We start from the raw sequence: 14,919 nt of genomic DNA, 5'->3' as shown, positions 1-14,919 counted from the left end.
ATGCTGAGCTGGAGATGCAGCACCCCAGCAGGTCAGTGAGCTTGGGCTGTGTTCAGGGAACTGGCTCCTCAGTAAATTGGGGCTTCCCCCTGTTTAAAATACTCCGTATGCAAAACACAATACCTACCTCAAAGAGCTGTTGCCATGTTTGACATGAGATCTCGAGAGAGAGGACACTGTGCTGTAGGTACAAAGGGTTGTGCCGTTGTTTACAATGAAATGTGGCCATATGTGAAACCTTTTTTCTTAGCAATTTCTACAGGTTTGCCCCATCCAACCATTTACTGGCTTCTGTCCCAGCAGGACTGGGAAAGGCAAACAGGGAGCACGTCAGCAGTGCGCACGCATTGAAGAGGGATGTCAGGCTAGACTCAGGGCAAAGCTAGAATGCAGTAACAGAGTCATTTTGGCAACATTTTGCCATCTCTCGGGTTTGAAAAGGGCTTTTTTAACTGTGGTAGGTGGAACAGCTTCACCTTGGGGAGGGAACCAAGGGACACTCTGGCCCAGGAAGGGCCATTTTATAATCCCCAATTGATCATCTAAAGATTTTGAAAATGCCATAATCCTGTCATCTTAAATCTGTAACATTTACTGCAACTTGGAATTCCTGGTAGGAAGCGGTGTGACCCTGTGTCAGTTCAGGTGTGATGCTGCCATGGGTTGATGCAGTAGCTACAGCCACCTGTGCTGGTGTCAGAGGAATCCCTGACTTCAAAATGCATTTTAATAGCTCACCCTTCTTGGATATCTGAAATGTTTACACTGTGAGCCAAATAATGCAAGAAACAGAGCTCTTAGACTGCAAGGACTAAAGCTGACAAGCATTTGTCAGAGATTCCTGCATGCTACGAGCTTTGATATTCTTCCAACATGCTTGTGATATTTCTTACACCTGATTATTTCTCTCTTGGAAGGCTAAATTAGAATCTTGTGACAAGTATTGGTTTTTAATGATATCAGCATCCACTTCCAAGCTATTAGTTACATCAATAAGTTAATTGGGCATTAATTTTATTTTTAGCAAGGACTTCCCTTCTCTCCCTTGCAACTGTCTTCATTTTTATATATTGAAGTCCTGAATTTTCTCAGCCAAAAAACCCCAAATATTCTTTAAGAGCACACTAGCAAAAGGCAGAGTGCTTTGTAACGTGTTACTTGGCAACAAATGTACTTAGTTCCAGTATTGGTAGGTGCTGGTAGGAGCTGTACATCTCTGTATGTTGGAAATAAAAAAGCATCTTTAATGAACATGTCTGATTGTTTGATGCAACTGTCCAAATTGTGGTAAGCTCTGAAAATCTACACACGTGTGCTGTTCTCTTTACCCACAGAAATGGAGGTAAATCTTGCTTTTTATTCAGTTATTTCTACATTTTAACTAAAATGTTCTTTAATTTCCCTGTAGAACCAGCATTTTTTTTGTTCATTTTCATAGCACAGAGTAGGCTGCTACAAGACATCCTGCAGTGTACTTGGTTATTTAAAATAAAATGGGCCCACTAGGTTTGAATGGCCAACCAAGGTTAACTGGGAAAGGATTGCATCCTCCTTCTGCAACTGAGTATTAAGAATTTGAGTTTCAGGCAGTTATTAGTAACAGACTTTATTCAAGTTTCAAATAGTCATCTGTAAATAATAGAAAAATAGAATCTTCTGTTTACAGGTTGATTTGATGCCAGCAGCAGCACAAAAGTTACATACCCTTTACTTGGAGAGATAAAAACAGAGTGCATAATAATGTTAATATTCAGGCTCAGACAGGCTTTAAACCCTCCCTTTGCAGCATTAAAGTAGCACATGAAAGGACCGTTTTCCCTCACATGGAAGCAAACTCAAATACATTGGGTTTTTTTGTGTTTGTGGTGGTGGTTTTTTTTCTTAATGCATTGTGCAAGGATGTATTCTACTAAAATGTCCAATTTCCAGCTGAGATGTTCAGGATGTTGGGTTGCTTCAAGTCCTTACTGCTGTACTGCAAGAACCTACCAGAAATGCAGTGCTCATCAAGCACCTGTTAGGCTGCTCCTAGGACTAAGGATTCAGTAAGAAAACACTCTGGCCCTGCAGTCACCACAGGCCAGGTGGAGAAAGTCGGGTGCAAGAAAGGCCCAACCCCATGTGTCAGTCTTGGAACCTCCTGCTGGAGTTTCATTGTGTGCTGCACCTCTTTCTACAAGTTACAACAACTGGTTTTCAGTTTTATGATAAAAGTCTGAGCTTACCAGGGAAGAGCACACAGTTATAGACTACAACATCCTTAAGCCAGCTTCCTTAAGTCTAGCTTTATGCTACAGGCAATTTATCTTGCATCTTAAAAATACCACTGCTCAGGTGAGAAGGGAGCTTTCTGAAGTGCTTAGGGCTTACATTCCTCAAGTATGGGAGGGAACCAGCCCATTTCCCTTCCTGCTGCAGCAGTAGAACTCCCTTATTCCCTTCCGTGTGTGGAACCTGGCCCCATGGCTTGTGCCCTGCAGCCTTTTGTGGCAACTAATTACAAAGAGCTGGTTGCTCCAGGCGGAGCAGCAGCAGGGAAGCTGGGCCAGAAACAAGGGTGTCTCTTGGACTGAGGTATCTTGCAGCTGCTCTTAGGTTAGTCACAGTTTTACACTCCAGGTCTGAACAGCCTCTGTAATGGTCAGTGCTGAGTGAAATACCTCATCTCTCCTCACCCAGGACTCAGGAGTGCCTGACTTTGGTCTGGAGCATCTTCTGTCTCGCAGGCAGCAGATGTGGAGGTGTGACTGGCTTCCCCGTTCATCTCCCTCAGGGGGTGGTAGAGGTAGTCACCGCTTTTATGCTGCCTCTCTGACCCGGCCTTGAGAAAAAGGCTGACATTCCCCATGGCACTAATCACGAGAAGCAGAGCCAAGACAGAGGTCAGGGAGATCCAGCTTTTTCTGTCAGACAGAAGAAAAATCCACATTAGCAACATCTCAACCTGCTTTTACATGTTCTCACCAGGCAAATGACCTCTCAAGGTTTGTATTCCCTTCCTCGTCATTGCAAGCTTGTGGTTCTGCTCTCAGGCAGGTGAGAACATGCTCTGTGAAAGCCCCTGGCAGCCAGAGCAAAGGGATGTTTTTAGTTTCCAAGTGACCAGCTGTGCCTGCAGAGTGACAGGAGCTTCACCAACACTAGAGAGGCTGAGCTCTGGCCTGGGACCTGTACTGTGCAGCAGGGGAGAGGAAAGGGAACTCTGGTTTAAGCAGCAGAGTGCCAAGCTCGGAACACAAACTGTCACCTCAGCACTTGTCTTATGATGAGGTTTCCATCACTTTGCCATCCACATTCTCATCTTTCCCATCACAAGAGCTGTAAGTGATGCAATGAAGTCAGAAGACAGATGCTTTGGGCAAAGAAGCAGCAGGTCTGACACACGGCCTGGCAGAGCCAGGAGGTGTGAACAGCCCCATCTCACAGTGAGCAGCTGCTGGCACAGACCGGGTACGTATGTATACACGTATACAATGAGTATTACACACTTACTCTGACAGAGAGAACTTTTCTTTGCTCCTTTCCTTATTTTGGGATGCCCAACACTGACCAGCTGGAAAACAAAGAATAGAAGGAAGAAAGGTAAGGTGACAGCCAGCTAGCGCTGATAACTCTGCAAACAGAACATTATGCATCAAAGGTGCTCTTCCAGCTTTGTTTTTAAACATAACCAATGTACTTAGAGGTACCTTTGTTTAACTGGTCCTGTACTGCCAGTTCATAGGTGACGTTGCAGCTGCCTGTCTCCCGGTCACAGGGACACGTGTGTTCACACGCACATTGTTTGTAGCAGTTTGGCCCATACCGGCCCATGGGACACTCTGGGGAATTGATTACAAAGAAATCGGTCACTGGCAAAGCTCCACGTGCTTTGAAACCATCCAGTCTATCACTGTGGCACTCCTGCCTCCAGCTCAGCCAGGCCTGTTTCCCCCAGCCACACCAGCTCAGAGCTTCAGGAGAGGCTCAAACCTCACCTACATCTCACTGAGGGATTTGTGTTGCACAGCACTCTCTGGCCTTGCTTCCCATCCATTTTTCTCTATCATATCTGAGCCACAGCCCTGCTGTTTGGCTCCTAAGCAAAGGCGGAGGAAGGCATCAGGGGCCAGTTCCTGAAGGGAAGCATGTACTTGTGTCTAAGCACACACGTGTGGTGGGCTCTGTGTCTGTGCTGAGCCCCACTGGGGCAGGGCCCCAGGTTTCCTGCAGCCTGACCAAGCCATGCGATCTGCCCACCCTGCTTCCTCCAGCCTGAAAGCACCAAAGTGCGAGTTAACTGCTGTTACTTTGTTTACTTCACAGAGAAGATTTTGTAAAACAGGGATTAGGCTGGCTGAGTGTTCCTAGGTTGGGAACAAAGCATCGCTAACGTAACCCTGCACACAAGAAGTTTACGCCCACGCTGTAATTAACTTGTCACCAGGGCAGGCTGTTCACTCAGATGCACGGGGGCCTTGAGTACTGCAGACAAGCTGGCGTGGTTACACAATCAAGAACATCACCAGCTCTGTCAGCACTAGCACAGCTGGAGTTCGAAGGTTGTCAGCCAGAAAGGCCCTTGGGTGCATTTCACAGTCACTGACTTGGATCACCTGAAGCCTGAGCTACAGGCAGGGCCTGGTGCAGCACCCTCAAACGAAGGATATTCATGTTCTACACTCAGGAGCTTGGGAAAGCAATGCAGCTCTTTGGGGCAGAGACTATACAGGAATCTACAATTTGCCAATGACCAAGAAAACTCTTCTTTCCTCTCTGCTCCCTCCTTTGGCCAGTTTGGGGTAGGACAGACAAGCCCTTAACAGCCGGGAACTAGCCCGTTATGCTCGAGCTGTGAAGCTCAGGCCTGAGCCTGCCTGGCAGACCTTGAGCTTGCTTTGCCTGCAAGAGGTGGCTCAGATGTGACAAAAGCCTCTCCCCATGCTGTTATCCAGAGCAGCCCTTACCTTGCTCACAGCTGGTGCCGTAGTACCCAGCTGGGCAGGAACAGGCTCCGTGCACGGGGTCACACGAGCCACCATTCTGGCACTGGCACTTCTGGGTGCAAGCATGCCCATAGAAACCAGCAGCACAAGCTACAGGAGACAGGCAGAGATCTCGTCAGGGCCCTCGTTAGGAAGGCAGCAATCCCACCCACACTTACACCCACAGAGCAGTCACTAGCACAGGGTGGCAAGGGCTGCTCAGAGAACAGAAGCTGAGCCTGTGCCTTGAGCAAGGGCTGAAAGTGCTTCACACCAAGCCACTCTTAAGATGCTCAGGCTGCAATTAAACTCACGCTGACGAAAAGGAGCAGCACACTGTGTAGCCTTCCCCTTCACTGCTCCCTGTGGGGAGCCACCCACTGCTGCAGCCAGCTGTTAGGAAGTGGTTCACACTGTCCTTTTGCCGGCTAGGGAGAACTGGAGTGGAAGTCAGAATTACCTTCACTGCAGTTGCTGCCAATCCAGCCAGCATCACACAGGCATCCAGCTGTGCAAACACACAAACAGGCATTAACAACAACAGATAAAGACTTAGAAATATAATAGCAGGAACTTAAAACTAGAAACTTCTTCTTGGGGTGCCCCCTTAATTTTCCTTGTCTCTGCTGGGAACCCTTAGAAGAGGAATCCCAAACTCACACACAGGTTGTGTTCAAATATGCACCTGTTAGAGCTGACAAACACAGCAGAACCTCCTGCTGACCAGATTTCAAGACATTAACTCTGGGTCAGCTATTAGCAACACCTGCACCTACTGAGCTCTGGCCAGTCACCTCACTGGTGCAAACTTGGCTGTGAGTTCAATCAGGGAGGTAGCAAAGAAACAGGAAAACAAGATTGAGCAGGGCCAGAAGAGCAGAAGCTGGAGGGTGCATGTTATGGCAGTCCTGAGAGTTTGTGGAAGAGCAGCAATTGCACACTTGTAAAAATAATGAAGCAGGAGAATCAAGAAGGAACAATAAAGGAGGAGGGGGTGGAACTCAGCTGCTTTGCCAAACAGCATAATATGCTGCCCTTCCCATCAGCAGAGTTACAAATAAGCCAGGAGCACAACCCCAGTGGGCAGAAAGGGAAACTGAGGCATGGCGTTTGAAGTCAAGTCCTAGTACAGGTCCAGTTCCCAGATCTGAGCCCCAGCCTGGCACTACTGCTGCCTCCTAAAGGCAACGTGTTGTGACCATCTCCACTGCTGCCTCAGATGCTGGAGGGAATGGAGAGGGCAGCTCCACGCAGCCAGGAGGTGAGCCAAGGGCTGAGGCCACAGTACCGCTGGCTTCCAGAGTCAGGGCCTGAGCTGGCCAGACCATCAGCACCCGCGAGCACCCGGGGCTGGAGGCCTCTCCAGAGAGCACTGCTCTCTGCAGTGAGGGAAGTGGCTGCTGCTGGTGTCAGTTCAGGCTGGGAAAGAACTCTGTGGACCAGCCAGGACTGCACATTGCGACACACTGAGGCCCCACCATGCTGCCTTGTGGGCAGGTGAGTGATATTCCCCACGTATACACAACCCAGGCCCATGCTGCGAGCCACCCATGGGCACCCACTGGCACCTCCCTGGGCAGCGCAGTGACTCACAGTCGGTGCAGACGCCATGCAGGCTGCAGTTGGAAGCATCGCAGTCCAAGATGTCACAGGCTGGGCCTCTCCAGAAGTCCCCCGTGCAGTGGCACTGCCCTTCCACACAGTCCCCGTGCCCGCTACAGTCTGCAGGCTCACAGGCAGGCTCATGGATACACACGACGGTCGAGATGCTCCGAGGGCAACGCCACATGCTGTCAAAGGAGCTGGGGACAGAAGACAGGTTCCATCAGGCATGCAAGCCCTGTGCTGCTCCCAGCCCTACGTGAAACCAGTTAATATAACACACAATTTTTCATCCTGATTCATGTTGGTAAGTAGGAACATTAATAATGAGAAAATATAAACATAAATCTAGATTTAAGTCAATGTTTTAACTGTTAACTCCTATTGGATACGGGTCATTTCAAACACGGAATTACAGAAAGCAACATGCCAGCAAAGTCTCCCTTTAAGCAGCCCGACCTTCCCTAACTTTGGCATTCAACACGCTTTTTCTTGAATATTATTTGCTTTGATATGTGACATCATTGCACTTACAGCAATGTGTGGCTTTCAACTGTCAAGAGTTTTGAGGTTTTTTTGAATTTTAAACCCTTCGTGTTTACAGTCAGAAATGACTAAAAAGCTTCATTCAAAGTAAAACATCCTTTAGGTACCCTCACATGAGGCAGGGCACAGTCTCCACATCCCTGTTTCTCTTCCATAATAATAAGCTGTCGACAGATCTCTGCTAATTCCTGTGAACATGCAGCTCTGAATCTCCCAGCGTAAGAGCTGCTCCCTTATCTGATTCCCACGTCAGGTCACTCAGTCATGGCAACAGCTTTGCTGTGTGTCTGAAAACAGCTAAATTTCAATCTTGGATGACTAAGTGGAAAAAATATGTAGTCACTAACTTGTCACTTGCCTTTACATTGTGAACTCCCAGCAATGCACAGCAACCCCCTTGCAGAGCGGAGGGGCAAGACCAAGCTCTGCACACTAACAAAGCCACATGGTTACTCATGCAGCCCTGGGCATGTGCTGCCAGCACCTACCAGTGCTCAGATGGGTAGTTTGCGAGGGTCCCATTTAAGACCAACGTTGCAGACCCTCCACCATCCAGGTTGATAGCATTGATGATTCCTTGCTGCTTCAGAAATTCAGCCATTTCCCAGAGGTTAACCCTGCAAAAGCAAACAGTTCGTTGCTCCTTCATGCTATTTGACTCCAATGAAGCTGCTGTGCTGAAATCCCTCTCCTCAGTGGCAGGGGACCATCTCCCACCCTGGGTACGCTGACCCACTGCCTGGAAGCTGCATTAGTCTTTCCTGGCTCTGCCGGAAAGACACCAAACAGCGGTGTCTTCAGCTGACCTTGATGTGAGCCTCTGCCTTAAAACATATGACTGGCAGCTGCAGAGTCCCTACAGTTCCAGAGACAGAATGTAAAGACCAATCTTGCACCTGCCTCAAGACCTTACCACAACCCTGGCCTTACCCTCTGGACTCTGTCTGTCCATCCACATGAACCAGGACCAGCCGCCCCTGCCTGTCGTGTCCAACCGCAGTCCTGGCTGATATCACATTGATGAACCTGTCGAAGGTTCCTGTGCAGGAGAGGGAGTAATTCACACACCAGCTGGGTGACAGAACTGGCCATTTAGACACATCTGTCTGCAAAACAGCTCCCAGCAAGGAGCTCAACTGAAACACAATGAGAATAGAGCCCAGGTTCCTCTTGTTCATCCAAGCCCATCTAGGAATAACATTTCGAGACGCACTTGTTAAGTTTTTGTCGGGCACAGGGACAAGGAAAGGGATTCAGAAGCCCTTGGTTTTAAACTCCTGTAAGAGGCATCTGTGCTTTGAGTTTCTCTGGACAAGTATTAATACCAATCATGCCACCACTATTTACAGTCCTCAGCATTCAACAACCCTGAGCAGAGAGTGCAGCCTCGTCTTGCCTATTTCTCGTACTGCACTTGCCACAGACTCGGTGTAAAACAGCACAGAAGAAATTTGGACCTCTTAAGTGAGTAGCAAACTGCAACTAGACAAGATAGTTTCCACTGCTACCCCCTCCTTCCAGTAGCCCCATCAGAAGGACAGTCTATACCTGGGTTGAAGCCAGGCTTTACAATATTTACCTGTGGTTTGAATTTCATCACACTCAGCCTTTTGACTCTGACTGATGTACACCTCTCCATCTCTTAGGAGCCAAACTACCCCACTCACAAGCTGCACAAAAGGGTTTGCTTGATCCAAGACATCTTCTTCAGACAGGTAACTAGGAAAGAGAGAGCAGGAGGGGTTACCCACAGTCACAGCAGTGTCATGTAAAAGCCTCTTCTGCTGCCAGCAGGCTCCAGAAGCAGGGAGAAGGGGAGAAGGTGGCTGAATGATGGATTGCTGCATCCAAAACTAGAGGCCAAGCAGTGCAAAACATCACTTTAGCAGCCACAACAGACCCTGTTTTCCACTGTTCTGCACAAAACCACTGTTAATGATGGTCCCAGGCCACTGTGCATGAAACAACTTCTGCCAACAATGCGGCCAGTGGACCTGAGCCAGGATAATAATGGCAGAAAGCACCCAGCAGAGCATGAGGGCAGAGCCATTGCCAAATACTCAGGGATTTGCAGAAGCAGCTGCAACATCTTACTGTCTGTCAGCTTCCACTCTGCAAAACAGCAACACCAAACAGCTTTTGAGAGAGTTTTCAGCAACTGCATCCAGTCTGCCTACAGCTGCACGGAGGAGAAGACATTGCTGGATGGTACCTGCTCCGCTCTGTCTGAGAAAGTTTCCTCTGCTCTCGCAGACAGCAAAACCTTTCCCTGAACAGTCAGACAGTAAAAGGACCATCCAGCTACCATTTCCACAATTGGCATTGTGTGTCACTGTGCAGTGCTTCCCAAGGGATATTCTTCTCTCAAGAATTAGGGTGCTGAGTAACATTTGCCTCATCAGAACCTGATGCTGGAGAGAACAGCATCAAAGGCTGGGGTTGGACAGCTGTGCTCTCACTGTAAGCTCTGACAGTGGTTTTTGGTTTAGAACTGACTGCTCTGCATGGTCCAGACATGTCTTGTGGGAGCTGGATGCTCAACTTTTAGTTTTTTAGTACCCACGATCGTAACCGAACAAAGCTCCACACTTTGCAGAGAAGTGTAATTGAAAATACCTGAATGGAAAACATGCAAGAAGAAATCCCCTTACCCATGGGAAGGGAACACAAAGACAAAATGAACACAGCTGAAAATCTATCAAATTGCACAACAGCTTGAGCACAGACTAATAAATGGTCAGCTTTTAAAGCCTGCAATTATCCATCGCCAGCCTAGGTGGTAGAAGCAGCATCTTTGCTAGGTGGGGGGTAACAATGTGCCCTGGGGCATCGTCCCACTGATCACGATACACTGTGAAAGGGTCAACTGCAAATTACTTTCCCCGCTGCCATGACAGTCCAAATTATTTACACCAAAACTATTTCTAGTGTCATGTTTTGGAAGCCACAAAGACACTGAGCAGACAACAGCTCACACGGGGCCCTGAGTCCATTTAACATGGGAAATCCTGTCAGAGCAGGAGGGAAGCAGGGCAGAGCTGAGATTAAGGACTCAACAGTGACCTCGCAGTTGCTGTTGGTCCCCTTGGCAGAAGCCTCCTCAATAAAGTGGACATGTCACCAACTCCGCCAGCCCCACCGCCACATAAATCAAGGCCGTGGTCCTCGAGGCTGCCAGGGAAAGGTTGCATGCTAAAGCCCTGGCTTTGTACCGTCAGTTCGGCTTTGCAGGGGCCCTTGCTGAGTGAGGTCTGAGGGCACGTGGGAGTGGGCTAACAGAAGGGTGAAGAATGCAGCCAACAGACACAGCAGCTTCCAGACCTCTTCTCAATCTTCTGAGACCATCAGAGGTCCCTTCCAACCCCAGTGTTTCTGTGCTGCAGCCAGAGCAGCTGTGTAGTCTGGTCTGCCTCTCCTCTGTAGGGGGACAGAGACCTTTTGCCCTTCTACCATTATCAAGTGTATGGGCTGCATGTTGGGAGAGGACACAGGAACCTAAGCAGCTAGAGATCACAGAGTAATTTATCCAGCTTCTCTTCATTCTAGGAAAAAAAGCCCAGTGGCCAGAGATGGCTCAATGGGGTACAGGTAGGACAGCCCTAATTTAAGTGTTCAAAGTGTCCTTGCACTGTAACTGGGAGAGGCCAAGGAGTCAGTGCCTGGACGGGACTTTCTGCCTCAGTGATTCTTATTGCTCTTCAGGAGAGTGAGCGCTCTCCACACATTCCCCAAGTTCTTACCCAAACACCATGGTGCCATCCTTCCGGATGCCGAACTGAGCATTTTGCAGGCCTCCAGAGTTTCTCACCAGCTTCCCATCGCTCACAACATTCCCAAGACACTCTCCTGTTTCCATGTTGAAGTAGCCACCATTCTGGGCCACCAGACACTTCCTGAGCTTTGCAGTCTCTTCCACGGTGACTCTGCGGTGAGCCCGGCAGCCCCCTGCGCCACCCGGCTCTAGCACAGAGAAGGTCCTCAGGGGGTTCCTCGCAAAAGTGAAGTGGCCATAGACCACCTTGCGGTGCTCACCCTCTGGGGGGATGTAAGAAACAAATGTTCTGGTGACAGCCACTGGGCCACCTGTCCTGTTGTCACTGGGCCAAGCTTCATGTGTCACATTGCCATACTTGACGGGCTGACAGTCCCTGACGTGCCGGTGGTGGTGCCGGGGGCCATGCTGGTAGGGGAAATACGGCTGCAGCAGGGGGTCACTGGGGGGGCTCCTGCAATCATAGAATCACAGAATGGTTTGGGTTGGAAGGGACCTTCAAAGCTCATCCAGTGCCACCCCTGCCACGAGCAGGGACATCTGCACCAGCTCAGGTTGCTCAGAGCCCCGTCCAGCCTGGCCTGGGATGTCTCCAGGGATGGGGCATCCGCCACCTCTCTGGGCAGCCTGGGCCAGGCTCTCACCACCCTCATTGTAAAAAACTTCTTCATGTCTAATCTGAATCCCCCCTCTTTTAGCTTAAAACATCACTCCTTGTCCTATTACAACAGGTCCTGCTAAAAAATCTGTCCCCGTCTTTCTTACAAGGCTGCAACAAGGTCTCCCCAGAGCCTTTGCTTCTCCGAGGCTGAACAACCCCAACTCTCCCAGCCTGTCCCCAGAGCAGAGCTGTTCCAGCCTCGGATCACTTTTGAATCGCTCCCTCTTCAGTGAGGAAGCCCCGCTGCCGCCGGGCTGCCCGGGCAGAGCAGCCTGCAGGCGGCGGGACACGGGCTGCCCGGCCCGGGGGCGGCACAGGCCTCACCACACCCGCCCCGCCCCTCCTCTGCCCCCGGGAGTCCCCGCTACCGCGGTTTAAGGGCCCCTGTCCCGCGAAGAACCCGCACCACCAAGCTGCCCCCGGGGGCACCGGCTCGGCGGCGCCTGCCCACAGCCCCAGCGGGGAGCGGCGCGTACCGGCCGGGAAGGGACCTCCGGGGCCGCCACCGCCCCGGCCACCCGCGCAGACACTCACCCGGCGCCGCGCGCCGCCTGCAGCCAGCCGAGCGCCGCCAGCGCGGCGGCCACCACCGCCCGCCCCGCCGGCACCGGCGGCCGCCGCCGCCCCCGGCCCCCGCCCGCGGCCCCCGCCGCCCCGCACGCCGCCATCTTGGCGGCGCTCGGCGGGCGCGCGCTGGTAGGGCGCCCCCTGCCGGCCGGCGGCCGCGCAGCCCCAGCGCCCGGGGGCCGTTTCCCGCCGCCCGTTCAGCCCGGGCGGGCAGGCGGAGCCGGGCGGTGCTGGGAGCTGTGAGCCTGAGGAGACGTTCGTGACTAGAAAGAGTGCGAGAAAGACGTTTAAAACCTGTTGTTTCAGCAATAAGCTGCGGCCTGTGTCTGTGTGGTTGATGCAGACGTGTCTGAACCAGCTGTCGCCTCAGGGGGACGCGCTCTGCTCTCCAGGATTTGGCACCTTCTCGTCCCCCTCTCCGACAGATTCTGACACGTGTCTTGCACACGACAAAGTAAATATGGCCTTTACAGCCACTGCAGCTTCATCATCCTCATTGGGTTGAGTAGGATTTTGTCCATTTTCCAAAAGGGCAATGTAGTAAACGTTAGAGCGACCTAGTGATTCCTGTTAAATGAGGTGGCAGATGGCTCATGTTATTGATAAGGATGTTCTGAGTCTATTTTGAGGAAGCCAGATGTACCGAAACACAGGAACAGGAACAGATAAATCGTGGACTGAAGGACAAGAAGATGACCAAATGGGGGAGATAATAGAAACGTCAGCCAAAGCCAGAAGGACAGTGATTTTTTTCTACAAGGACCCCCGAGTTCAGATAAAGGACAAACTGAGGAAGATGAGAGCCTTCATCCTGACGACCACTAGATGGGGAGAGAAGACCCTAACACCAAGACGGAGCATGCGTATCTATTAGTATGAGTATGTATTAGTAGGTGGGATAATTCCCAAAAATAGAAAATTGTAATAACAAAGGGGGGGTATATAATGACCACGAAAAGCTTTGTCAGGTGTGCGTGTAGGTGGAACGCAGATTCCCCGCGCACCCAGCGCTGCTTTGCTTATCTCTACTACAATAAACTCCTGTTGAGCATAGACTCTGTCTGTGTCGAGTAAGTTTATCTATCACAGGCAAAATAACTAAATTGGGGGGCAGGAGTGACAGTATATCCAGTCAGCTCTAGGTTTTCCTAACTGTAACCCCGTGATCCACCTCAGCTAACAGAGTTATGATGAAAACTCAGAGAGCCTTAGTTTACTAATCTGGGAATTTTCTCTTTCAAGAAACATCCAAGTCAAATACATGAATTAAAAAAGCAAATCCTCTGTTCCTGTTATCTGCCTGCAAGGTAATTATTTTTTTTGAACCAGCCAGACCCCACATTTTCAGTAAAAGTGTTTATCTTTCTAATCTCCATAATTCTATTTTCAGTCAAATAACTATTTTGTTGACAGTGGTAAGGGCACCTGCTTTATTCACTGTTTTCTCTTAGTCAAGTGCTTGGTCCCGTGAGCTCCTCCAGCCGCACTGACTGCTCCAACACTTGACAAGTTTTGTATTTCATTCTCTTGACCTCAACAGCCTGTTCTTGGTGTCTTCAGCCAAGTTTCAGCTCTAGTACTAACCACCCGAAGAGCAACAGTAAAAGCAGGGGCCCTTTGGTTTTCCACTAAATTCTAACAGTTCAAACAGCAGAAGAAATTAATTGGAGAGGTTTTGCCAGGTTTTGGGGCCTAGTTTCTAGGGGGATGTCAATGCTGACTTCAGAACATTGTTTCAGTGTTTCATTGCTGTCTACAACTACCTGAAAGCTGTAGCATGGATGGTATTGGTCTCTTCTCCCAAGTAGCAAGTGGTAAGACAAGAGAAAATGGCCTCAAGTTGTACCAGGGGAGTTTTAGATTGGATATTAGGAAAAAAAATATTCATGAAAAGGGTTGTCAGGCATTGGAACAGGCCTCTGTTCCCTGGACCATGGCTCTGGGCAGTCCAGCCGCTGCTGCTGGCAGCAGACACTCCTTAGTCTTTAGGAGGACTCCTAAGTCTTAGGAGTGTGTTTAAAACCCTGTGCATTTGGAAGCCTACAGTAGAGTTTAGCCAGGGAGACAAATGGCAAAACTGAACTGAGTCAGAACTTTGATTTGACTTCATAGTCATCTCTGCCCATGATTTCTGTGTGACCCTGAGCTCAGCATTTGATGTTGGATAAAATACTCTCTGTCCTTTACCATACCCAGATGTTGCAATAAGTGTAATTTTTTTTTTTTTTTTTTTTTTTTAACCTGGCAGGGATATTTCTCCAAGCCTCCCAAAAAAATCAGCAGCAGACTCTTAACTGCAAAGAGCCCTTCTTGCCTAAGCTCACCTGGAATGGACACCAGACGTTGTCCTCACTCTTTTCATAAACTTTAGCATCTTTGTTGTTTCACAGGTCATTGCGTAACGGCGGAGCAATCACTGCTGTACAAATACCGTGACCTTGAACAAGAACTATTTTTCTTCACAACCACAAGTACCAGTTATTTTCTCTTGGAAATATTTGGGTTCATTCTGCGCTAGATAACGTGTCACTTTTTTCAGAGATGACAACTCCTTCACCAAACTCTCAACTTGGGCACAGTGAGCAGGGGGGTCCTCCCAAATTCCCTGCAAAAAAGAAAGTCCGTTTTGCATCCTACCATAAACTCACTTTAAAATACAGAGTTTTGGAGCCGCCTCTGGTCGCCTTATCGCCCGCCGCAACCGTTTCAAAAATCATATTTAAATCGCTGCTCGCCCGCCCGCCCCGTCCGGTCGCCACAGAATCGAGCGCGGGTCCGCCCAGAGCGCGGCGCCGCCAGGGGGCGCC

At 49.8% G+C, this 14,919-nt stretch overlaps 1 protein-coding gene across 1 annotated transcript; it reads right to left on the bottom strand.

Annotated features, from left to right (window-relative positions):
• Positions 1-1,630: 1,630 nt before the first annotated feature.
• Positions 1,631-12,213, bottom strand: NAGPA (N-acetylglucosamine-1-phosphodiester alpha-N-acetylglucosaminidase). The gene is made up of 11 exons (XM_065645019.1): positions 12,080-12,213; positions 10,853-11,338; positions 8,692-8,831; positions 8,043-8,151; positions 7,601-7,729; positions 6,558-6,766; positions 5,425-5,472; positions 4,947-5,075; positions 3,690-3,821; positions 3,493-3,553; positions 1,631-2,903 (listed from the first exon to the last, which is right to left on the bottom strand). Exons 1-11 carry the CDS (start codon positions 12,211-12,213, stop codon positions 2,672-2,674), a joined length of 1,809 nt encoding a protein of 602 aa, XP_065501091.1. The 3' UTR covers positions 1,631-2,671.
• Positions 12,214-14,919: the final 2,706 nt, after the last annotated feature.

Source organism: Caloenas nicobarica, chromosome 14, assembly GCF_036013445.1.
Source record: "Caloenas nicobarica isolate bCalNic1 chromosome 14, bCalNic1.hap1, whole genome shotgun sequence".
Classification (NCBI taxonomy): Eukaryota; Metazoa; Chordata; class Aves; order Columbiformes; family Columbidae; genus Caloenas; species Caloenas nicobarica.
The sequence above is the reverse complement of the archived record's forward strand: the minus strand, read 5'-3'. Positions and strand labels throughout refer to the sequence as shown.

Bases quoted from the DNA above. Each gene is read 5' to 3' on its own strand.
- NAGPA (XM_065645019.1), bottom strand. From the start codon at position 12,213: ATGGCGGCGTGCGGGGCGGCGGGGGCCGCGGGCGGGGGCCGGGGGCGG. The intron at 5,473-6,557 runs GTGAGTCACTGC...GTGTTTGCACAG, and splicing joins GCATGGCGTCTGCACCGACT to CTGGATGCCTGTGTGATGCT. The intron at 3,822-4,946 runs GTAAGGGCTGCT...TCAATTCCCCAG, and splicing joins CGGCACCAGCTGTGAGCAAG to AGTGTCCCATGGGCCGGTAT.